Source organism: Peromyscus californicus, unplaced genomic scaffold (assembly GCF_007827085.1).
Source record: "Peromyscus californicus insignis strain IS unplaced genomic scaffold, ASM782708v3 Scaffold_7__1_contigs__length_154581171, whole genome shotgun sequence".
In the NCBI taxonomy this organism is placed as follows: Eukaryota; Metazoa; Chordata; class Mammalia; order Rodentia; family Cricetidae; genus Peromyscus; species Peromyscus californicus.
This window is the reverse complement of record NW_026294595.1, coordinates 145,560,007-145,584,489: the sequence shown is the minus strand read 5'-3', so window position 1 is coordinate 145,584,489 and position 24,483 is coordinate 145,560,007. Positions and strand designations below refer to the sequence as shown.

General features: G+C 45.8%; 1 protein-coding gene across 1 annotated transcript; it reads right to left on the bottom strand.

The window, feature by feature from the left end:
- Positions 1-16,076: 16,076 nt before the first annotated feature.
- Positions 16,077-24,235, bottom strand: Pfdn4 (prefoldin subunit 4). The gene is made up of 4 exons (XM_052724614.1): positions 24,107-24,235; positions 18,449-18,556; positions 17,701-17,841; positions 16,077-16,474 (listed from the first exon to the last, which is right to left on the bottom strand). The coding sequence occupies exons 1-4, from the start codon at positions 24,128-24,130 to the stop codon at positions 16,343-16,345; spliced, it is 405 nt and encodes a 134-aa protein (XP_052580574.1). The 5' UTR covers positions 24,131-24,235; the 3' UTR covers positions 16,077-16,342.
- Positions 24,236-24,483: the final 248 nt, after the last annotated feature.

Here is a 24,483-nt window from a genome sequence, read left to right as displayed (position 1 = left end):
GTGATGGTAGGGAAGCATGAACGCCCAGCCCACCGCCCTCCTGTCCCCCCAGTTCCCACTCAGTGGCCCCATCCTTTAACCATTTCTCAGCACCACCTGCCTTTTGCACCTCCTGTTCCTTTTTTTTTTTTTATTCACATTTTAACTGGAAACGACTCTTCATTTCCTAACATCTCTTTGGCATTTTAAGCTCAGTTAAGGGTTTTCCTTAAACTTTAATACATTTCATCAGGATAAAATAAAGCAGTCTTGCGAGCTTTTATGAATAATTAGTGACTCAGAAAAGAGCCTCGACATTAGTGGGAAATTCACTGTAAGGTGGTGGAGTGATAAAAATACCCCGCAGTGTATACTTTGATGCACTTTAAAGAATTCATCACAGACTAATAATATGCTATGTCAAAGGAACCCGTCAGACTGATGGGAAAATTGTTTCTCAGGAAACAAAGTTGGTGTGGCATTTATAGCAACCCCTCTGGAGGTTCATAGCACAAGAAAAAGAGGGGATTCAATTCCATTATTTCCCTGTGCCCAATAAGTAACCAAGCCTAAAAGAAAGATTGGTGGGTTGGCACACACATGCACGCGTGCACACACACTCCTTCAGAAAGTAGGATACATTTTCTCTCACTGTCTAACATAGAGAGGAATGAGTCACCTTCTGGCCACTTACCCTTTCCTAGAAAAGTCTGATTTTGAATAGAGTCAAAATTTAGAGTCATACTAAATGCTAGAATGGGAAACAGGAGAGGGGCCTCTTGCAAGCCGTTTATGTAATATGCTATCATGAGAATTTCAGCCCTAGGTTGGGGTTACACCGGGGTAATGCCTCTCCCCTCCCTTCCTCGGTTCCAGTGACAAATGTCACTGAAGAAAATTCCCTAGAAAAACAATGGAGCTTCCTTTACAGAGAGTGGGTGAGGGGTTACAGGAGGGAGTATGGAAAGTGAAGTAGGTACAAGCCAAACTCTAGAACATAACATCTCAGAGTCATGTTTCTGCTTCTTTCTACCAATGAGATTTTTTGTTTTGTTTTGTTTTTTGTTTTTTGAGACAGAGTTTCTCAGTGTAGCCTTGGCTGTCCTGGAACTCACTCTGTAGACCAGGCTGGCCTCGAACTCACAGAGATCTGCCTGCCTCTGCCTCCCGAGTACTGGAATTAAAGGCATGTGCCACCACCACCTGGCCCAATGAGATCTTTTTAAGGGCATCTTTTATTTAAGGATTTATTTATTTTTATTGTATGTACATGAATGTTTTAGTTTCATATATGTCTGTGCATCAAATGTGTGCTTGGTGCCTGCAGAGGTCAGAAGAGTATATCAGGTCCTCCATAACTGAAATTACAGATGATTAGGGGCTGCCATGTAGATGCTGGAAACTGTATCCAGGTCCTCTGTAAGAGCAACAACTCTTAACCACTGAGCCATCCTTAGCCCCTTACCAATGTGATCTTACTTAGATCTTACTTAAACTTTCCATGCTTCAATTTCCGTGTTAAATGGGACAAAGCTACTCCCCTCATAAAATCGTGAAGATAAGAGCCAGGTGTGGTGCATACACCCAAAAATCCCAGAATCTGGCAGGAGTTCAGGAGGATCAGGAGTTTGAAGTCATTCTTGATTACACAGGAAGTTTCAAAGCTAGTCTGAGCTGGAAGAGACCCTGCTCCCTCCCAAGGAAGAGGATGTGGCCTAGGAGGTAGTCAGTAAAGTTCTTGCGTATATGAAGACCCAAGTTTGGATCCTAAGCACCCACATAAAAAGCTGGGCAAGGTGCCTGCCATCCCAACACTGGGAAGGTGGAGACAGAATTCCTGGAGTTCACTGGTTAACCGCCAATCAAGCTGGGTACCTCTGCCATAAAATTCCGCATAAAGATACAATCAAGGCAAGCTACAAGACAGTGGCCAGAGCCATTGTCTCCCCTGAAGGATCTGATTTTAGACTCATCTTATTATTAGCAGGGACACTAGATGGAGGGTCTCAATTTCTCCATGACAGGTGGGTGGCCTCCCTCAATTCCTTGTCACACTCCCTCTCTCCCTCTCTCTCTGTGTCTCTTTTTCTGTCTGTCTGTCTGTCTCTCTTGTACTCGTGCACGCGCGCGCGCGCACGCGCACACACACACACACCAGCTAACTAGCTTCATCTGAGTAAGCATGCAAGGGGAAAAGAGAGTAAGGCATGCACACCCAAGGGTGGGGGTCACAGGGGTCAGGTCAGTGAGAAGCTTGTCCACCACTGGTGCAGAACTAGAGTTGATTCTGTTTTCCTCTTGACTCGTAGAATCAGCCACTGTGGACCTCAGTTCTCTTTTCTCTAATCTTGGAATTCTATGAAAGCTCCAAGGTCCCTGTCAGCCCCGGTGGGACTCTAGAGACTCCAGACATTACAGACACACACCTGAGAGACACTCTGGATCCCACAAGGGCTCTACCTGCTCGTCTCCACCCAGTTGTGGCAGGTGTCACCTCTGAGTGTCACCTCCTCCTGGAGCCTCCAGTGCTAATGAAGGTCGTAGAGAGGAAAGCACTGGAATAATCCATCAGTTCCCTGCTGGGCCATGAGGGGTCATGTGCCAGTTTGCAGCATCTGAGAAGGGGGACACATGAGTTTACAACATTTAATTGAAATGGGAGGAGAGTTTTATTAGTTTACCAGAAAGTGTCAATCAACAAAACAAGCTAACCAAAAGAAAAGCAGCTGTGGGCCGAGAGGTTACTAACCTCCCTGCCTTATGGACTGACTGGCAGACTCTCCTTGGTGGTGGTGAAGTTTGTTTAGATGTTTTCCTGACCATGTTTTCAAACATTCTATACGCTACATTTTTTGAACTGCTTTCCTTTGGAGTGGTCTTTATAATCTCTTTGAACTCATCATAGCACTGCAACTAAACAAGGTGAAGGCAAAGCCAGAGTTATCAATTCCTTGATGTTATTTTTTTCTAATCCTTGAAATGTTTATTTATTTAAAGGGAACCTCCTTTAGGCAGAAGATAGGAAACATTGTTGAATAATGCTGTTTGATTAAAAGTCTGAGATAGACAAGATTTGATTTTATTTTGCAATTAATTGAAAGGATTTTTGTCAGCATGCATGGACTCCTACAGCTGTTGATATTTCCCTTTGCATTGCTATGTGTTGCTGGTTTGCGCACTGGAGTTGGCAGATGCTGGTCGTCTATTCCTGGTTTTCTACTTCCTAATGTCTTATCTCTGAATGATTTGATAATGTTTGAAAACTGAGAGGTTTCACATGGACAGTGTGATGGCTAGTGTCAGTTACAGAATCTGAAGTCAGATGGGAGATGGGCCTCTGGGCATGCCTCTCGGGGATTATCTTGATTGAGTGAATTGAAGTGGAAGAGACCTGTCCACAGCAGGTGGCACCATTCCTAGGCTAGGACCATAGACTGTATAAATGCAGAAAGGGAGCTGGGTAGCATGCATTCATTGCTCTTGCTTTTTGACTGCGGATGCATGTGACCAGCTCCTGTAGCTCCTGCCACTATGATGTCTCTATCCAAATGGATGGTGCCCAGGAACCATGAACTAAATTAAACCCTTCTTTCACTTAAGTATTTTTGCTTGGGGTGGGGGGGGGGGTAACGGAATTTTCCCAGGGGCCTGCCCTGAGAAGATTCCTCCCAGAGTCCTAGGGAAGATGCTACATCCCACATGAGGTTATCTGAAGGAAAAGAATCTATGTACACGGTGCTATGTATCTGCTTACTTTATTTCTCTAGGACAAAATTCCATCTATACAACTTCAGTTCCATCCTGACATTCAGTTCCTCTCTGTACCTACCTTTTCTGTCCCCTCACAGCCCTGGTAATAACTAAGCCCTTACACTTTTGACCTCATCTTCGTCCTCTGTTCCTTCATCCTCCATCTTTCCTTCCTTGCTCCTTACTCCTGGCTCTGAGAAAAGTCTACAAGAGATCTGCCTTACCGTCTGTAGAACCTCTGCCTTTCTCTCTTCTCTCCTGCCACGCAGCTCTGTCTACCACCTACAGAAAAACTGCTTTGTTCTTCCTCTCTTTGCCACAAGACTCTACCCTGACCAGGAATCCTGTTCCACCCTTCACTCCACCTGGATATGCAAAAACCTTTGTTCTGAGTCAATTGCTCTGGAATGCCATTTTCCTGTCTGGGGAAAGGAGGTCTGAGCTTCATTTGAACAAGAAACAAAGCTATGCATCTACAGTCTGCTTGTCTCCTAGGCCCTGCAGGGTGTTAGTTACTTAGTGGAACAGCATCTGAGAAGCTTACACTGTTTGCCAGTATGGTCTACAACTATATGTGCCCATAAGAATATCATAGCAGAAGACAGCTGAAATATTAAAAACTGAATAACACCAAATATTCCTTGATAAATACCTTCCTCTAGAAAAATGCCTTGAAATTTCTAGGTATAGCTTTAATATACAGCTGGATCTCTATAATATATTCTTGCGACCTGCAAGAGGTGGGTCAGAGGATTTTATCACAGCAACAGAAAAGAAACTAAGACCAAAGTAAACTGAGATGCCTAGCTTCTCTTGACCACCAGAAGCTTATCAATTTTTGCATACATTCCAACATGGCAACAGATGGCCAAAGCCAATAGGTTATTTCCTCCTAGTGATGGGCTGGGTCACCTGGCCACAGCCCACCATCTCCTGAAATCCCAAGGGTCTAAGCAAGGATGCTTTTAGCATAAAACAAAAACCTCATGTTTATAGAAGCCAGCAACTTGGTTACTAAGACCATAGAGTGGGTATAAACTATGGTACACTAGAAATTTCTGTCACCTCCAAGCCACACAGCTATTGCTTCTCCAGTGTTTCATTCATTTAAATGAGCTCCATGTCTACCAGAGACATCTGAGTTAGAGTGAGCAAAGTGATTCTGGTTTAAACGTACCTCAGTTCAAGACATGATTTATTCCATTTATCTTGGTGAGCACCACAGGCATCCAATAATCACATGTGGCATAACCCATGTGTAGCTAGAGTTTTTCTGCCTGGCCCACAGTCAGGACAAATCTCTCTCACCTGCCAGTCCCACAGCCGCTCAGACCCGACCAAGTAAACACAGAGACTTATATTGGTTACAAACTGTATGGCCGTGGCAGGCTTCTTGCTAACTGTTCTTACAGCTTAAATTAATCCATTTCTATAAATCTATACCTTGCCACATGGCTCATGGCTTACCGGCATCTTCACATGCTGTTTGTCATCGTGGCAGCTGGCAGTGTCTCTCTGACTCAGCCTTCCACTTCCCAGCTTTATTCTCCTCCTTGTCCCGCCTATACTTCCTGCCTAACCAATGGCCAATCAGTGATTTATTTATTGACCAATCAGCAACACACTTGACATACAGACCATCCCACAGCACCCATGTTCCTTGCATGGTAGTGGCTTTTCTGGGTGTCACAGTCATCTATTCTCACCATCCTTGTTCTGTAGAGCAATGAAAGCTTCCATTCTTGACTGTACAGGATGGTGTATTATTGTCTTTCAGCTGCCTTGGTTTTCTATGACTAGCAGCTGTAATGCCAAAACTAACCCATATTTTACATTTACTGGTTGTCCTGCATGGGGCACACAGCTGTCATTAAACAAATGGAACAAAGACATCTGATCACCCTGGTGGATCTCATGTGGCACTGGTGGATCCCATGTAGCACTGGTGGATCCCATGTAGCACCTGCATAACATTTACAATTTCTCAATGTACAATTTCAGTCCAGTTCCTGTGTGTTTGTTTGCTTTTAAAGACCTCCATAAGACGCTGCAAATACCAGTTACTAGTGAAGAGCTATTTAAATCCCATACACAAATTCCATCTAAGCAGGGTAAAGGTTCCCTTCCTTCCATGCTTTTCAAAGGCTTCCTGGAATATTTCAGACTGTAAGCAAATAGGTAGTTACTTTCAAGAAAGCATTCATTCTATGTCAGTCTCTGCCTATTTAGATTGGCACCAATAAACTGTTTAACCTGAGAGCAGACCTGGGCATTCCACAGCAAGCCTGAAGGCATGGCTCATTATTTATACAAAGGCTATGGTGACTCTAGCATTTTTTCATTAATTATCCATCTCTAACTCCATCCTATATTAGATCAAATCATACAAAGCACCCAAGCATAGCCATGAGTCCAGCATTATCTGCAGCATGGGGAACTGTGTACAAAAACCAAGTTTTCCACAGGATGCAGCTCTGAAAAGAACTTTGTTTCACAGGGTAATGTGTTCGTTCTGTGTGGTATAAGGGACCTTAAAACTACTTTACTGAAACTTGGGGGTGCAACACCCAGTCTTTTAGCAAGAGGCTGATTTTAGGGGCTTCCAGTGCTCAGTTCAAGTGTTAGAATGACCCTTGGCTTTTTTGTTTGTTTCATTTTGTTTTTGAGAAAGGGCCTCATATACAGGCCAGGCTAGCCGGGAACTCCCAATCCAAGAGAGTTCCTACCTTCTGAGGATGTGGATTATAGGTATCACCACATCCAGCAACTTTGTATTTTTTAGCCCCAAATGCAGCAGGATTGAAAGATGAAGCAGGAGGTATAAGAAGTGATTAGCACCAGATGTGGTGGTGCACACCTATATAATCCCATCCATCAGGAAGCTGAGACTTGGAGATAGGAAATTTGAGTCCAGCCTGTGTTGTGGAATATTCCTTTACACTGTGTGAAATGTGTCACTGTGACTGGTTTAATAAAAAGCTAAATGGCCAACAGCTAGGCAAGAGGTTTAGGTGGGACTTCTGGACAGAGAGAGCTCTGGAAAGAAAGGCAGATTTGCCATCCAGACATGGAATAATCAGGATGGACATAATGGAGATGAGGTAATGAGTGTGTGGAAGAATGTAGATTAAAAATAGAGGTTAAATTAAGTTAAAAGAGCTAGTTAGAAACAAGCCTAAGCTAAGGCCGAGCTTTCATAATTAATAATAAGTCTCTGTGTCATTTCTTGTGAGCTGGTGGCCCAAAAAGAAAAGTCCATCTACAAGCCTGAGCTACATGGAGAAATCTAAATCAGCCAGGGCTATGTAACAAGAGAGAAAACAAAACAAAACTACCATTCCATGAATTATACTTTGTCTCCTCCCAGGTGGTTTTATGATTTATCATTAAGTCAAAAACATTTCAATATCTTTAAACCCAAATGCCATTTTATGCCACTGCATACACCCTTTATTTAAAGCAAGTTTTTAAAGGAACTAGAAAAATTGGATCCCTTTGTATCAAAGAGTTCTGCCTTACATCATATTTTTTAATCAGATACCCCTACCCCCACCACAAAGAACCCCACTTCTCACCTATCACCTGACAGTCTATCTGCATCAACGCAGGTCCCACCTCTCCACCAGTTACAGCAGGTAGAATATTGAAGGCCACAGCCCCATGAAAGTATTTGTTTTCTTTTAAAATTGGGGGGAGGGGCGTGGTGATATTGTGTTCCCCCAAATAATGTGCACCCTAATAAACTTATCTGGGGTCAGAAAACAGAACAGCCACTAGATATAGAGGCCAGAAAAAGGTGGCACACATGTCTTTAATCCTAGCATTCCAAGGCAGAGATCTGTCTGGATCTCTGTGAGTTCAAAGCCACACTGGAAACAGCCAGGCATGGTGACACATGCCTTTAATCCCAGGAAGTGATGGCAGGAAGCAGAAAGGTATATAAGGCATGAAAACCAGGAACTAGAGCTGGCTAAGCTTTTAGGCTTTTGAGCAACAGTTCAGCTGAGATCCATTTGGATGAGGACTCAGAAGCTTCCAGTCTGAGGAAGCAGGATCAGCTGAGGAGTTGGTGAAGTGAGGTGGCTGTGGTTGTTCAGCTTCTCTGATCTTTCAGAATTCACCCCAATACCTAGCTCTGGGTTTGTTTTTATTAATAAGACCTTCTAACAATTCGTGCTACAGAGGGGAGTTAATATAACAGTCTCTATTACATTTTCTTTATGCCAAGACATAAAATGTGCTCCCCTTTTCTTCGTCTTCTTTTCTTTTTCTTCTTCCTCCTCCTCTCCCTTCTTCCTCTTTTTCTTTTTTCTCTTCTTCAGGAGGAAGAGGTTCAGACAGGTAAATTTACTTAGCATTCATGAAAATCCTAAGGGAGGCAATGTGTTCAGGGTACCTACTATAAATGAGAATTCCTGGGAAGAAGCCATGTCCCCAAGAACTGATTGATTAAAACTCTAGTGGTGTAGGGAGGTTGCAATGTTGCAGATTCAGGGGTTAATTATAACTTCGCTCGGGCTATCCTTAGCCGCTAAACAGCCATGCCTTGCCACCTCTGTGTCTGCCCTAACATCCGTGACTAACAAATAAAAAGCTTTTGGAGCCGGGCGGTGGTGGCGCACGCCTTTAATCCCAGCACTCGGGAGGCAGAGGCCGGCGGATCTCTGTGAGTTCGAGGCCAGCCTGGGCTACCAAGTGAGTTCCAGGAAAGGCGCAAAGCTACACAGAGAAACCCTGTCTCGAAAAAACCAAAAAAAAAAAAAAAAAAAAAAAAAAAAAAAAAAGCTTTTGGAATGTATTAACAAAAATCTCATTTTCTACCAATCCAAGGGCTAAGAATCCTACCAGGCAGCATCTGAGGCCCATGGCTGAGGCTTGTCCCCTTGGCTGTACTGTACATCTACCAATGTTTGATTTATGCCTTTCTTCATTCTGTTTATATGAGAACTTCACTGAACTGCTTCCATGCTGGAACATGGAATTTGGGGTAAGCAAATGTGTGTTCCTTGGCTGTGGTCACTCATATTTAGCTCCAGAATAAATTGTCTCCTCGCTTTTGGGGTAAGAGTTGTGGTTTTGTGTCAACACTATGAAAGTTACTTAGAGTTGGTCCACACAGTATTATTTGTGGTGAAACCTGTACAAAGGTCACATCACCTAACTGCATGACTTTGAGTGGTCCCAAAGAGCCTCTGGGATTTCACAGGGCTAATCACAGTAAACGGAATTTATGGAGTCCTTACTCCATCCCAGCACTAGTGAGGCATACATACCTTCAGCCAAGTTAGGATGCAGCCAAGGAGCTGCATCCTGGACGGGAGGGCAAGCCAGAAAGGACACAGGAAGGCCACACAGAGCTTCACCAGGCCCAGCTCTGCACCTGCCCACAGTGTAGCCTTCAGCAGTGGCTTCTGGACTCAGGGTCAGAGTGTCCTCATCTGAAAAAGAGGGCTAACACACAAATACCCCATGATAAACACATTGAATAATGACAGCAGTGGGCCCATGTTCTACCTCAAGAAATAAAAGATTATTGAAGATTCCCGTTGTCTGTCCAACTATGCCTTTCTCTCCTTCGGTCACTTTTCCTATCTTTTCCAGTACTTAACCCTCAAGAGAAAGCCTGTCTCCATTAAGGTTTCTAGGGCTGTGATGAAACACCATGACCAAAAAGCAAGTTGGGGAGGAAAGGGTTTATTTGGCTCACACTTCCACATTGTAAAAGTCCATTCAGTCCACATTCAGTCCATCACTGAAGGAAAGACAAGAATTCAAGCAGGGCAGGAACCTGGAGGCAGGAGCTGATGCAGAGGCCATGAGGGGTTCTGCTTACTAGCTTGCTCCCCAGGGCTTGCTCAGCCTGCTCTCATATGAAACCCAGCGTAGCAGGTTTTCTTTGGGGCCACCAATCAGCTCCCAAATCATGACACAGAGACTTAATAGGTTTGAATGCTCGGCCTAGCTTAGCTCTTTTCTTGCTAGCTCTTATAACTTAGCCTGTTTCTCTTCGTCGACGTTTTGCCTTGGAGCTTTTTACCTTTTTTCTTTCTGTATATCTTGCTTTCCTGCTGTCTCTAGGTCTGGCTGGCTGGTGGCTGCCTGGCTTCTGGACCCTGGAGTGTCCGTCTCTCTGCTGTTTTCACCCCTTCCTCCTCTTCTCTCTTTTGTCTCTCTCTCTTTCTCTCTCTCCTAGATTTCTCCTCTTATTTATTCTCTCTGACTGCGAGCACTGCCTAGCCTTTCTCTGTCTGGCTGTTGGCCATTCAGCTCTTTATTTGACCATCAGGTGCCTTAGGCAGGCAAGGTGAAACAGATGTAACACATCTTTACATAGTTAGACGCAGCACAAACACAAGTAACACACCTTTGCACAGTTAAAGCAATATTCCGCAGCACAAACAGATGTGACACACCTTTGCACAGTTAAAGCAATATTCCTCAGCATAAACAAACATGACACATCTTTACATAGTTAAAATAATATTCCACAACTCAGGACCACCAGCCCAGGGGTGGCATCCCCCACAATGTGCTGGCACCACATCAATCACTAATTAAGAAAATGCCTTACAGGCTTGCCTACAGCCTGACCTTGTGGAGGCATTTCCTTAATTGGGGCTCCTTCCTCTCTAATGACTTTAGTTTGTGTCAGCTTGACATAAAACCAGCCAGCACAAGCTTTTGCAAAATTAAAAATGTAACTAATTTCTATATTACTAGGGTAGTATTCATCTAACCACTGTGTTGTCATTTCCTTTTGAAATTTTATTTATTGTTGTGGTGGTGGGTAACTGGGATGCAGCATGTGTGTTGACTGAGATTATCAGATCTGTGTAGTGCACCCCCTTCCTTGTCCTATGACGTCCTTTCTTACGCCTGCATGTGCTCCTGTTCCTGGACTTGGCACCTCTGTCTCCCCTGGATCCTCCCACCGACTCCATATGTAACCTTCCTGTCAGGATCAATGTGTCCTTTCTCTATCAGACTTTTGAGAAAGTAGACCCCAACAAATTAGAATTAGGGGCCAGCAAGATGGCTCAGCTGCCAAGCCTGAGGACCTGAGTTCAATCCCCAGGTGGAATCAAAAAACCTACAACACGAACTCCGAACTCTCTCCTCCCCACTTTCTCTCTCTCTCTCTCTCTCTCTCTCTCTCTCTCTCTCTCTCTCTCTCTCTCACACACACACACACACACACACACACACACACACACACACACACAATTATATATATATATATATATATATATATATATATATATATATATATTTTTTTTTTTTTTTTTTAAAGAAATTGTAATTTCCCAGGAGTTTTATGCTGGGGAAGGGAAAGGCTGAGGACCTGGTGCCAGCCTGAGGGAAGGCTTGTCCCTATGCTGCCTCCTCAAGGAGAGATTTCACGTTTTCTGACAAACTTGTTATACCATATTGCAGGGAAGACTGGAGTGAAAACAGGGATAGATGGATCCACAAAGGCCAGGACTCTCAGTGTGTATGCCTTTTACCTTCTATGTAACCCTAATCCCCATGTCAGGACTCAGGGGATACACCTCATTACTCCTCCAACGTGGCCACACTGAATACACCTCCTTTCCCTGTTTTTGACTATTTCTTGTCTGTTGACTTCTGTGAGCCTAGCTTCTTAGGGCCACCAAGATTCAGTCTTTTGAAACTGTCCTGACAGGAATGAAGACATTCTAAGGAGGCCCCCATGCCCCTCACTTTGGCTATCAGAGTTGAGATAAATGTCCCCCAAGGAATTGGCATTTCCCCAGGAGTACCATGCTGGGAGAAGAAAGGAGACTGTGGCCTGGTGCCTGCCAGACAGAGCGCTTGTTTCCTGGACAGGATTCACAAAGCTATGACAGCCTGCCTGACTGATGGGGAAATGTCTTTTTATATGCCGCGAATATGTGTTGCTCTAATTGGTTGATAAATAAAACCGTTTGGCCTATGGCAAAGCTGCTTAGAGGCAGGTGGGATATTCAAGGAGAGAGACAGGAAGAAGGCAATGAGAGACACCAACAAGCTGCCCAAGGAGCAACATGTAATGGGATGCAGGTAAAGCCCTGGAACATGTGGTGATACATAGATTCATAGTTATGTGTAGTGGGTAGCCAATTCAGCTTTGACCTGGAAGTACCACCCACTTTGAGGCTTCAGTAACTGTCATGCCTACAAGGCAGAGCCAAAAAAGGACCCCTGAAGACCCAAGATCCGCATGGGCCAGCTCTATTGTTTCCTGGATCCTGGATGCTGGAGGTAGACCAAGCAGAGTTCTCCAGAGAACACCATTGGACTGCGTTTCACCTTTCCCAGACCCTGTTACCTATCCCTTCACTTGTAAGTTACTCCACAAAATAAACCCCCCTTTCAACTATGTGGAGTTGCCTTAATATTTGAACCAATATTTGGCGCCCAACATGGGGCACAAACCCACGACCCTGAGATCAAGAGTCTCATGTGCTACCAACTGAGCTGTTAGCTAGCAAAAAGCTTGAGCCATGGCCATGCAGTTATAATTAATATAAGCCTCTGTGTGTTTACTTGGGGGACGTGAGTGGGAGAGATTTGTCCCAACCGCTGGCAGGCCAGGACACAGGAAATCTTCTGACCAACTTGCAGAAGAGGCTGGAGCAGAGGCAAAGATGGTCCATGAGAAGCAGAAACACACTTTGGCCAGAACCGCTTGGCTAGGCATGTCTCTTGCCCTCTATTTAAACCTAAACTTCATGTCAATGCTCTCAAAGGCAGACTTAGGTTGGGTGAAATTACTGAACCTGTTTATTTGTCCCCATTGCAGACACTGAATAAATCTCTCCCCACCCCCACACCTGGTCTCTGCTTTTCACTATTACTGTTTCATTGGCCTATTAAGGACAAGTGGCCAAGACCAGCTTGTCGAGGCTGTAGGGGGCTGGATCTGACCCTGGAGACACAGGTAACAGATACACTGTTTTCCCTGATCTTTTTCTTTAAGGCTTTTCCTTCCATCCAGCACCAGCATTAAGCTGCATCCTGCCTCCTTCCCTCCACACTAACTTCCTTGTAAGAATACTTTCACATCACCCACAGTTTAATCTTTTATGATCTGTTCACTACCAGCAGCCAGGATGCCTCCAGCCACCCTCCACCCCTAAGCCCTTGGGGTCAGATAACAAGATGCTCCTGTTTCTTGTTACCTGGTCCATGGATGGGCTGTGCTAGATTGTCAGGTGGGGCTCCAGTGCCCCAGCTGGCCCTTAAGGACCAAATTATCTCGCTGTTTCAGAATCACCCCAGGTTTAGGTTTAGTTCCTTCGTGTGGTTAAAATAGACTGCCTGGGGCAGGTAATTTTTAAAGAACAGGTTGCTTTCTTACAACTCTGGAGGTTGGGAAGCTCCAGGGCACACAGCCAGCATCTAGCAAGGCCTTCAGGCTGTGTCATCCCAAGGAAGGCAGAGGGGCAATCAAGAGGGACCAGACTGATTCTACAGTAAATCTTTACAGTAACAATGATCCATTTCTGAGGCAGAACCCCCTTGCCCCAATCACCTTTTTGATTTGGGTTTTGTTTTCTTACCTTTTATTTTTAATGATGTGTGTGTTTCTGTGTGGGGGTACAAGTGCCCCAGGAGGTCAGAAGAGGATGTCAAATTCCCTGGGGCTCATTAGGTGGATGTGAGCCACCCAGCATAGGTGCAGGGGTCCTCTGCAAGAGCAGTACTGGCTCTTGGCTTTTAACCACTGAGCTATCTTTCCTAACCCTGGTTTGGGTTTTTGGGACAGCCTCATGACATTGCCCAGGCTAATTTGGTTCTGTGTTACCCATTTCCTGACTGCACTACCTCCCAGCCTCGTGCCTCTAACAGCATGATAACCAAAGGCTTGAAGAAGAATCCTTGTGAGTCATTTGCTAGGATCTTTTTGCAGCAATTTAAGCTTGACTTGGAAGACAGGCCTGTTGGTGTAGCCCCTTCACCCAAGCATTTAGGAGGCAGAGGCATGTGGATCTCCATGAGTTCAGGGCCAGCCTGATCTACATAGCGAGTTCCAGGACAGCCAGGGCTATATATTAGAAACCATGTCTCAAAAACGAAACAAAACAAGGAAGTCTGCCTTGAGGTTAGAGAGGTGGCTCAGTGGTTAAGACTGCTTGCTGCTTTCAGAGAACCCAGGTTTGGCTCCCAGCATCCACAACAAGGAGCTCACAAACTGCCTGTAGCTCCAGCTCTAGAGGATATGACGCCCTCTTCTGGCCTCAATAGGCACCTGCACTATGTCAGCAGGGGAAGCCCAGAGTGGGGCACACACAAATTAAAATCTTAAAACAAGTATCTTTGTTAAGAATTTTAGAAGTTATATATCCATCTTTAAGCTTATTTACAAGTATTTACCAAAAATATCACATTGCAAATGCTGACCCTTGAAGGTTAAACAATCTCTTGTACAATTCTATTAATCCTGAAAGTAGCCCATTCTTGCACAATGACACTTCCCTGGGTACTCTGGCACATCAGTGCCATCTGGTGGGAAGTTAGTGCACAGGCCTTCCAACTCCAGGACACACGTGGTGGTCAGGATGAGAACTATTCCCAGACTGAGGTATGTGAGCACTTGGTCAGTGGCACCGTTAGGAGAGGTTCTGAGAAGGTTCGGCATTGTTGGAGGAAGTAGATCACTGTGGGTGGGAGAAGGCTTTGAGGATTCACGGCATCCCCACTTCCGGTTCAGTCCCTCTGGGGTGTGCTTTTAGCGGGGCTCTCAGCTTCCTGCTGCCATACTTCCCATGCCACGACAGACTCTAAACTCTTCCTTCTTTAAGTTGTGTTGGTCACACTATTTCATCACAGCAACAGAAAAGTAACTAATATGTGTCTCTTGGGGGGGGGAGGGTGTACATTCATCTCAAAAATAAGTCTTGCTTTTAAACAGTGGCCTATTTTCTACATCTTTATCAACATGAGCATTTAATCACAAAGCACTACAAATCTAAAACTAACTTTAATTAAATGCGCAAACATTTTGGAGCAGCAGCCGGCTCAGCGGGTAAAGGTGCTTGCAGCCAAGCCTGATGACTCGAGTTCAATCCACTGAACCTACATGGTGGGACAGGATAATGCCCAAAAGTTGTCTCTGACCCCCACACAAATGCTTTAAAAAAAATAAGTAAACATTTCTTTCTATAGACCTCAACTTCTACAATATCTGTTTTCCTGTTTGTATGAAGATTGACATGAATCATCGATTACCTATATCTGTAACACAGATACATGTGACATAGGCCTAAGACATGTATGTTATACATATACCTACATGTTGTTAGTGACAGCCCTTTGGCTGTGAAGGAAGCAATGCAGGCAGGTGTGAGCTGAGCATCCCTGTGTTGGGCATCACCATCAGCCACTGACGTCAGGTGGACAGGCAACAGGACACAGTTGCTAGGAAAAAAGGCAAGGTGTGGTGTCACACACTCTGAATCTGCCTCGTGAGGCAGAGGCAGGTGGGTCATGTGAGTTCAAGGCCAGCGAGTTTCCGGCTAAGCAGGACTACATAGTGGATCCTATCTGAAATTACATAAACCCCCCTGGAGGCAGGAGAGCTGGCTCTGCTCTTGCAGGCCTGGGTTCAGTTCCCAGCACCCACATCCTGTGGCTGACAACTGCCTGTGACTCCAGATCCAAGGGATCTCCTACCCTCTGGCCCATGGGGACTGCACACACAGTACACACATAGTACACCCATAGTACACAGGCTTACACAAATAAAAATACTAAATCTTTAAAAAGCAAAAAGCCTCCTCCTCTCCTTGCTTGAAATATCAGCAGCTACTTCATTACGTTTTTTTTGGGGGGAGGTGCGCACACACACACACGCACGGACACGTGGAGGTCAGAGGACAATTTGGGGGAGCGGTTCTTTCCACCATGTGGGTCCCCGAGATCAAACTCAGCCCATCAACTTGGTGGGGATCGCTCTTACCCACTGATCCAGTCTTAAGGTTTCTTTTTTTCTCTCTTTCTCTTTCTTTCTTTCCTTCCTTCCTTCCTTCCTTCCTTCCTTCCTTCCTTTCTTTCTTTGAGACAGGGTTTCTCTGTGTAGCCTTGCCTATCCTGGAACTCACTCTGTAGACCAGGCTGGCCTCGAACTCACAGAGATCGGTCTGCCTTTGACTCCTGAAAGCTGAGATTAAAGGCATGCGCCACCACATCCAGCTCTAAGCTTTTCTTTAATTCCTTTTCACGAGTTGGAAACTAGTAACTGGGTAGGATCTTGCCCTGAGGTCACTACTTCCTTTAGCCCAGCTTCCTAAGGTTTCTTAAAAATGCAAATTGAAAGAATTTTAAAATGATAATACAGAAACAAAAACTGTTTAACTGATTTTAATAACATGACATAAAGCCCCTAAAATTGATATAATCATTATGCAAAATACATACATGAATACTGTCTTCTTTCAAAAATATAAAATAAATAAGCAAGACATGTGAAAATAGGCAAGTTTCCATTAATTAAATGAAAAATTTAAAAAAAGAAAGTTTTCCTTTCATTTCATTTGAAGGAGGGAAATTATTATTTAAGACAATATTCAAGTTTATTAAACAAGATAAAAAAAAAAGTATTAGAAAATGTTTAGCTTTCATCCGCCTCAAGGTTTATGTTGCTGCCAAATTTTGCGTATAACTGTACTTTCAAGTCGGCTAATACCCGCTGGATGGATGCCACTCTGGATTCTAAGGCGTCAATCTCTTCTTGCAAAGTTTTCTGGAAAAGAAACGGTTTAAATTAACTGGCTTCTTCAGCCGGATGACTTACGAGCACGTGGTCTGGAATTCTATCTGTCAGGAGTTTTAGGTGAAGAGCTCCAGACTGGTCAGGAGCAACTGACAGTAATAATTAGACCCAGACCAAAGTCCGAACGTGCAAACGTTTAACTCAGGCCAGTACGAGCTCATCGTGGGGTCAAGGCTGCATTCTCAGTCTCTGCTGAGACTTGAACTCCGGGCCTCTGGAAGAGTGGAAGAGCAGCCAGTGCTCATAACCACTGCGCCATCTCTCCAGCCCCTTCTCAAGGTTTATAGATGCAGATTCCATGCGTGGGAAGTCCTGTTTTAGAAATCTGAAGCAGAGACTACCATTTGAAGTAACACTCAAGTTAATGAAGCAACAGTATCAGGGGTAACTGTCGCCAGCTTCTCACCCACCGGCTGGAAGCCTCGTGGAGTTCATTTCACACACCCTCTCACTGGGCAGTTCCAAAGCAGCCAGCTTCAACCCCGGAACCACACTTCTCTTTATTTCCTCAAAACAAGCCTCTAAATGTGAACCAAGACTTATGCATACGACTGCTCACTGGAACATTATTACTTCAGCAAAATATCGGAAACAAATTAATGCTAATAAGGGCGCAGTGAGCAAATCAATGCCCCTCAACACAAGATTAAGATGGCCTCAAACAGTCATACAACAGTGGTGGTATGTTGGAGGCCTGTGTGGTTCCCGATCAGTGTGCTGTATAAACGAGCATGCGATAGAGAAAACGCTCCTGCACAATGTTAACTGGCCCAGGTATTACACAGAGGTGGATGGGGAGGAGAAGGGGGAGGTGGGGGCTAACAGAGAGACAGGTTCACCACTGATGGTGGCATCAGATGGTACAGCTCCCAGGGATTCCTCTCTACTATATAACACGCTAGTGCAAACTCAATGTTTTCACCTGGAAACGAAGTTCTGGGGGCCAGAAGACCGCAGCCATGTGCCATTTTGCTAAGTCCTGGAACTTCTCTGAGCCTCTGTTCCTCACTCTAAATTGTGCTGTGTGGATTACTAAAACCACACTGGCAAAGTGCTCAGAGCCCGGGATGCTGCACAAACCCCTCAATGTTAGGAGATCGCTGTTCCCCTCCACCTGTGACTATGCCTGCTGCAGAAGGACATGCTTCCCGATTTGAGAATTAGATTCCGTCACCCGGGACAAGGCTCCCACACACCTTTGCTTCTTCTAACATTTCCTGGGTTTCTTCTTGAGAGTGGCTAATGAAAACGTCTCCAATCTGGTACGGGATCATTAAGCAGTCATCATCTGCTAACATGATGTCGTCGCAAGCGTCTTCTAAATTCTGGAGGTGTTTCTGTCAGGCAAGAAAAGAGAACTACATGAAAAGCTGAGCACAGGCCTAGAGAATTACAGGACATGCAGCAGCAGCTCAGTGTCCCTACATCTGTAGGGCTCCAGGATCAGTAAACACAAGTGTAGTTTTATCCCCAGGCAAATCCTCAGACATGGTGTAGAACTGTACTGGGAAACCACACTAGACTCCATGGCCTCACTCACTACGACCCCACCTCTCCTAAGAGCACAGATGAGCTCTTGAGCTGGCCTCACTATGACCCCACCTCTCCTAAGAGCACAGATGAGCTCTTGAGCTGGCCTCACTCACTACGACCCCACCTCTCCTAAGAGCACAGATGAGCTCTTGAGCTGGGCTTGCAGTCACCTATAACCAGACCAGTCAGCAGGCTGAGGCAGGACTGAGTTTGAGGATAGCCTCGGCTACATGGTAAACTGTAGGATCAGGACCCTACCTCAAAACAAATGAACAAAAACAGACTTCGTATTAACTGTCCAGACAGTGTCACCCGGGACAAGGAGCCATGAGGAAGCTAGCACTTGCTAAATATAGTTCAGTTTTAAGGGTTACAGTATGAACTTCTAAAGCAGACATTTGAATCCAGTACCTTCTTCACTTCTATTTCCTCCTTTAGCTCTGTGATTCGACTCGTATTTCGAGCAAATTTGTTTATTTTTTGCTGATCTTCGAAAGTAACATTGACATCTTCTGCAGCCTGAAAAAGATATTGAGTTTTCTGTAGAATTTCAATCGAGAAGTTACGGGTGGCCATCTTACACTGTGTGTCAACAACCAGTACACCATTCATCCTCAGACAGCTGAGGAGCACAAGGCTTAAGACATCACAATGTGTCATCTGACTAATTGTTCGTGACTCTATCGTCTTCCCCATTATCCTACAAGACCATCTGTAAACAAATGTTTCAAATATAAAAAGGCAATCAATAAAAGTCCTAATAAAAAGAAAAGCCAAATTTGCCCAAAAGGCAGAATTTCCCGAGCTGGGCCATTGTTTCACCAAGACGTCCCCAGGAAGCAAAATGTTATGTAGTCATTTTGTGAATGACTCAGTGAATCTCACGGACATTGTTTCGGAGGTAAACCACATACAGGCATGCTGTGCTGATACACTGCTAGAGTCACCATGCATTTTAATGGCGCTGGTCCACACATTGGAACTTTGTATTTATTCTAACATAGTGAATGCACGACAAGGTGATGGAAATTGAAGGTTTTACATTTCACATTTGATGTGACAGATCTGCAGACAAAGCTGACTGTTTAGACGATAACAGTCAACGCTTGGGCTCCTACCGGACGCTAAGAACTCTGCTAACGCCCATCTCATAAGGACATCACTAACATCACCACTTCAAAGATGACCTGGGACCTGAGTTCAGATAACTTGGGCCAAGCCACACAGGCAGTAAATGGACAGACCTTGACTCTACTGCAAGCGATCTGTTCCCAGTGTCAAGTAAACATATGCACGCTCATGTGTGTGCAGGTACATGAGTTCCTACTGAGTTAGAAGATGTGGCAGGAAGTTCTTAGATTGCTTCAGAATCTTAAAGGGGTTTCAATATATTTAAAAATGAAATTAAACACCAACCCTTCCTTATGGAGTCTTTATAAAAATAAGAACAAGTGTACTTGCCAATAGCTTAAAAGGGAGTAAAGCTATGTGTATGTAAAGACAGGCCCTACTAGCTGGACATGAAGTACATCTCAACATGTGAGATTGAGGCAGGAGGATTACAAATTTGAAGCTAGATTTGCATCCATAAAGAAACCTTGTCTCAAAAAGTACATAGTGCTGCAGAGATGGCTTGTGGTTAGGAGCGCTTGCTGCTCTTCCAAAGGACCTGAGCTCAGTTCTCAGCACCTGCACCAGGCAGCTCACCACTGCCTGTGATGCCAGCTCCAGGGGCTCTGCCAGCTCCAGGGGCTCTGCGGCCCTCTTCTGCCCTCTGCAGGCACATGTACGCGCACACAAACAAAAATGAAACCTTTTACAAAGAAAAGGCTCTCACTGAGGCTACTTACATATAGTCACATTTGCAGATACCATCATGTATTGGAACTAATAAATGCAGGGTCAGTGAGACTGGCTGGCTCTTCTGCCAGCAGCAGGAGTAAGTGACAATACCCACACTCCACCGTTCCTGGTCTCTTGTAAGCTATGGCATAAGGCGTGTGTACACAAACTTCTCCAGAAGTTGAAAGGCAGCCTACAGTCTCGAGAGACAGCTCAGTGGTCTGGATAGACAGGCCCAGATAGAGACTTAGGCCTCCCCTTTAGCAGACTCCCATCCTAAGAAGCAACTCCACAGCACTAAGTCTGTCATCAGACCCGAAGTGCAGGCTGGAAGAGCCCTTCCCACCCTGGTGTGCACAGCATGGAGGTTCAACACTGTAATTCCTATCAACACACAGAGGAAAAGTAGACACTGAACAAACACCAAGGTGGAGAGACCTGGCACCTTTGCCTATGAGAATTATCAATCTAGACAGAGCCCTGAAGACTTCCTCCTTACCTTGGGAGTTTACAGTGTTCTGTTTATACAGTGAGCCTCCAAGCCCTAGAATGCATTTACACATGAGTCTGTCACTTACACATGAGGACTTTAAGGGAATTGGAGGGAAAGGCTCTAATGCAGTGGTTCTCAACCTGTGGGTCACGACCCCTTGGGATTGAGCAACCTTTCCACGGGGGTCACCTAAGACCTCGGACAACATATTTACATTACAATTCAAAACAGTAGAAAAATTACAGTTATGAAGTAGCAACAAAAATAATTTAATGGTTAGGGGTCACCACAGCATGAGCAACTAACTATATTGCAGGCTCGAAGCATTAGGAAGGTTGAGAACCACTGCTCCAGCATTAGGAAGGTTGAGAACCACTGCTCCAGCATTAGGAAGGTTGAGAACCACTGCTCCAGCATTAGGAAGGTTGAGAACCAGTGCTCTAGCAGGGCCTGTATGCCAAGCAACTGGGGTGAAGTTTCTGAACTGGAATCGGAAGTGATACTGGAATATGACAGATCAGACTCAGAAACATCTGGATGCCAAAGAGTGCTGCAAGTTGGCTACTTTGGATCTTTCCGAAGCAGGCATTTCCTGGTGTAGCCCTGCCAAACAGCAGCCACATCCAGGCACTCTGCGGCCCTGGGACCCAGTTCCTTGAGATGGCTTTTCTCCCAAGGTTAAGGACTTAATGAGTTAAAGGCATAGTGCTAGCTACTTCACGCTAAGCCAGGAGGTGATCCCCAGCAGCAGCTAAAAAAGTGCCACCCTAAAGTGATCCCTAAAGGCAGTTGCTCCTACAACACATCGTATTCCTTTTGAAGGTGCTAAGGATTAAGCCCACGGCCCTGACATGCTGGGCAAGCACTCTACCATACAGCTGCACCCCCACCCCACTTCTACATTTCTTGAACCACATTTTGGCAGGGAGATAGTAACTTTTAACTGGGGTGCAAGGACATCAAGAAGTTGATTTAGTCCCCCAAATCATATATGCAAAATAGGTAGGCACTGCAGGGGTGTCCAAACTTTTGACATTGTGACATGAGGCCATCTACAAATAGGTTGGGCCACATTTACAGCAAGGTGAACATGCCCAGCATACGGCATGTGCATTCTCTGGAAGGGTCTTGGTAGCTTTCATTGGATTTTCAAAGAGACCTACAAGCCCAGAGGGCTAACGACACCTGTCTTAGCCAAGCCAGACACAGTGACTACTGAGAGCAGGTATTTTCTAGTACTGCAGGCAGCAGTGAAGAAAGGCAGGACGGACTCCAAACCATGCATGTGGAACTTTAGGCCATTCGCTCGGTCCCTGGAGCCACCCCGACCTGTCACTTGTGAAATGAAGGAAGGAGGTGTTTCCACCTGTGCAGGGATGGTGACCCAAGCATCAAGCACAGGGCCTGGGTGTGCAATCACCCGTCAACAAACAACAGCTAAGTAAGTACTCGGGATTGGTTCCAACGTGCAGTACCAGGCTAACTCAGCTGGTAGCGTGCTTGCCCAGCATACGTGAAGCCCTGAGTTTCATTCCCAGCACTGTATGAAACCAGGTGTGGTGGGAGGAACCTGCAGCCCAGCAGTCAGGAGGTGGAGGCAGGAAGATGGAGAGTCCAAGTTCATCCTCTGCTGGATAGTGAATTTGAGGCCAGTCCAAGTGACGTGAGATTCAATTAAAAAGAAATGAAGGGCCGGGCGGTGGTGGCGCACGCCTTTAATCCCAGCACTCGGGAGGCAGAGGCAGGTGGATCTTTGTGAGTTTGAGGCCAGCCTGGTCTACAGAGCAAGATCCAGGAAAAGGCGCAAAGCTACACAAAGAAACCCTGTCTCAAAAAACCAAAAAAACAAAAAACAAAAACCAAAAAAAAAAAAAGAAATGAAGGAAGGGAAGAATGGTAAAAAAGGAGCATTATAGATTAAGGGAATTCTGCTAGGTATAAGAGACATGATTTGCTTTAGATTCAAGAGAAAAGTAAAACGCCCCAAACCCTGACTCTACCCTTTTCCTGGTAGCATCTTATGGGATTGTAAGAGGAAACAAACCATACTTTATACTGAGTTTAGGTACGGATAGTTGGATGCCCAGAAAAAAAAAGTTCTCACCAATTTCAGTTGGCACTCAGATCTCTAAGTTCCAGACCCGCCAAGGCTACACAGTGAGTCCTTGTCTCAAAAAAACAAAAGGACAAACCTAGTGTTTATCATGTAATGAAACAGTATGGCCGACATCTGACGACCCAACCTAACAAAAGGGGCAAAATGGAACCTGTTTCCTACTTAGCCAAATCACATGGCCATGGACCTTACTTTGCTACTGTATAACAATTTGTGGGTGACAGACCAGCAGGGTGAGCAACTCCTCCTGATCCTGAAGCCTTGCCAGTCTCTGCAATCATTCACTCTTGAATAAACCAGAAGGGCTGACCATCATCCGTCAGTGGCCAGACGCAACAAATTCGTGGCACTGGACAGCAAGAACACAAACAACGTTCTAAAGAGGGTCTAAAACAGTGGAATGAGAGCAAATGTCTGCAGCCAGGTCCCTCTCATCAGACACACACACACACACACACACACACACACACACACACACACCCTGGAGTGAGGATGTTGTTTAAATCCCAGCTTTTTCTTCTGTCCTTCAGTTTCCTCATCAGCTAAATAAGAATAAAAACAGAATCTCCCCAAGGGTTTAAATGGCAGAAAAAATAAAAAACTCGTAAACACTAAGTACTTCACCAAATACACTGTAAAAGCCCAACCGTTATCAGCTGCTATTTTTTTTCTTCCTGCAATTTTATTTTTTCTACTTAGACTGCATATCTGGAAACACTTTTGAGTTATAATGCCCACATGTTAGTTTAGCTTGATTTCAAAGTGTGACAAGCAGGGCTGGATAGCCACGTAGATTAGTTGCCTATCCTGAATGAGGCCCTGGATTCACCCCCACCAGCACACCAAAGGCCAGATGTGGTGGCAAACACCTGTGATTCCCGCACCTGGAAGTTGGGAGGTGGAGGCAGGGGGATCAGAAATTCAAAATCATCCTTGACTACATAGGGAGCTGTGGGCCAGTGTGGAACACACACATAAGACCATGTCTTTTAAAAGTGTGACAAAATACCACCCTGAGTTCCACGCACCAATTATCAGGTGTCGGTTTAAAATGAAATAATAAAGAGCTGTGATTTGGGAACAGGCAAAATCACCTGACACCGCATCTTGCCGGATGAGTCACCTGGGAATGGCTAACTGTAAAGTGCGGGGAGCGGGGTGGGGGGACCCGTGACCTTCCACAGGGGCGGGGAGGCCCTGGGGAGCCGCCACACTCCCTCGGGCCGCGTCCTCTAACGTCCACACACACAGTTTTAGCCCCAAGGGCACAGGTGCGGCGAGCGTGGATGGACGTGGATGGACGTGGGGCTCCGGGCGGAGCACAGAGGCTGCGCCATCAGCTGTCCCGGGATGGAGACCAAGCCGCTCCCCGAGGAGACGCACGACCCGAGCAGGGCAGACGCCTTCCCTGCCGGGGAACCGGGATCGCAGCAGCACCCATGTACCCAGCGCGGGCCCCAGCACCGCGCATCCCGTGGCCCCGGCCCCTCGGAGACCTCATCTTCCCAGACCTCCGGCCACCAGCGCCCCGCGACTCCTCAGACCCCCCGCCCCGCACCCCCTAGCACCCCCGCCGCCGCGCCCACGCCGCCTCGGACCCCGGCCCGGCCACACTCACCGCCTTCTTCATGGTGGCCGCCATCTTGGACTGGACCACGGGGCGCAGGGGAGGAGCATCCTGGTGCGCGCCACCCCCCTGAGGTCCCTCCCGGGCCCCGCTGACCAGAACTCCACTAACACACAGCACCATCTCCACACTGCTCCCAACGGGGTCCCTGGCCGTGAACTCCAAGACAAGGACTCAGGAAGGAACTATAACCTGGAAAGACTTGGTACCTTCCAATTAAAGGGACAGGCAGCTTCCCTCTCGGCCGGCATAAACACCAAGTGCGGCCAACAGTCCGGCCGGAGATTCCAGCCACCGGCAGCAGGGGGAGCGCTGGGTACCACCCAGCTGGGCGGACCCGGAGGAGTGAGAAATTCTTTCTGCATTAA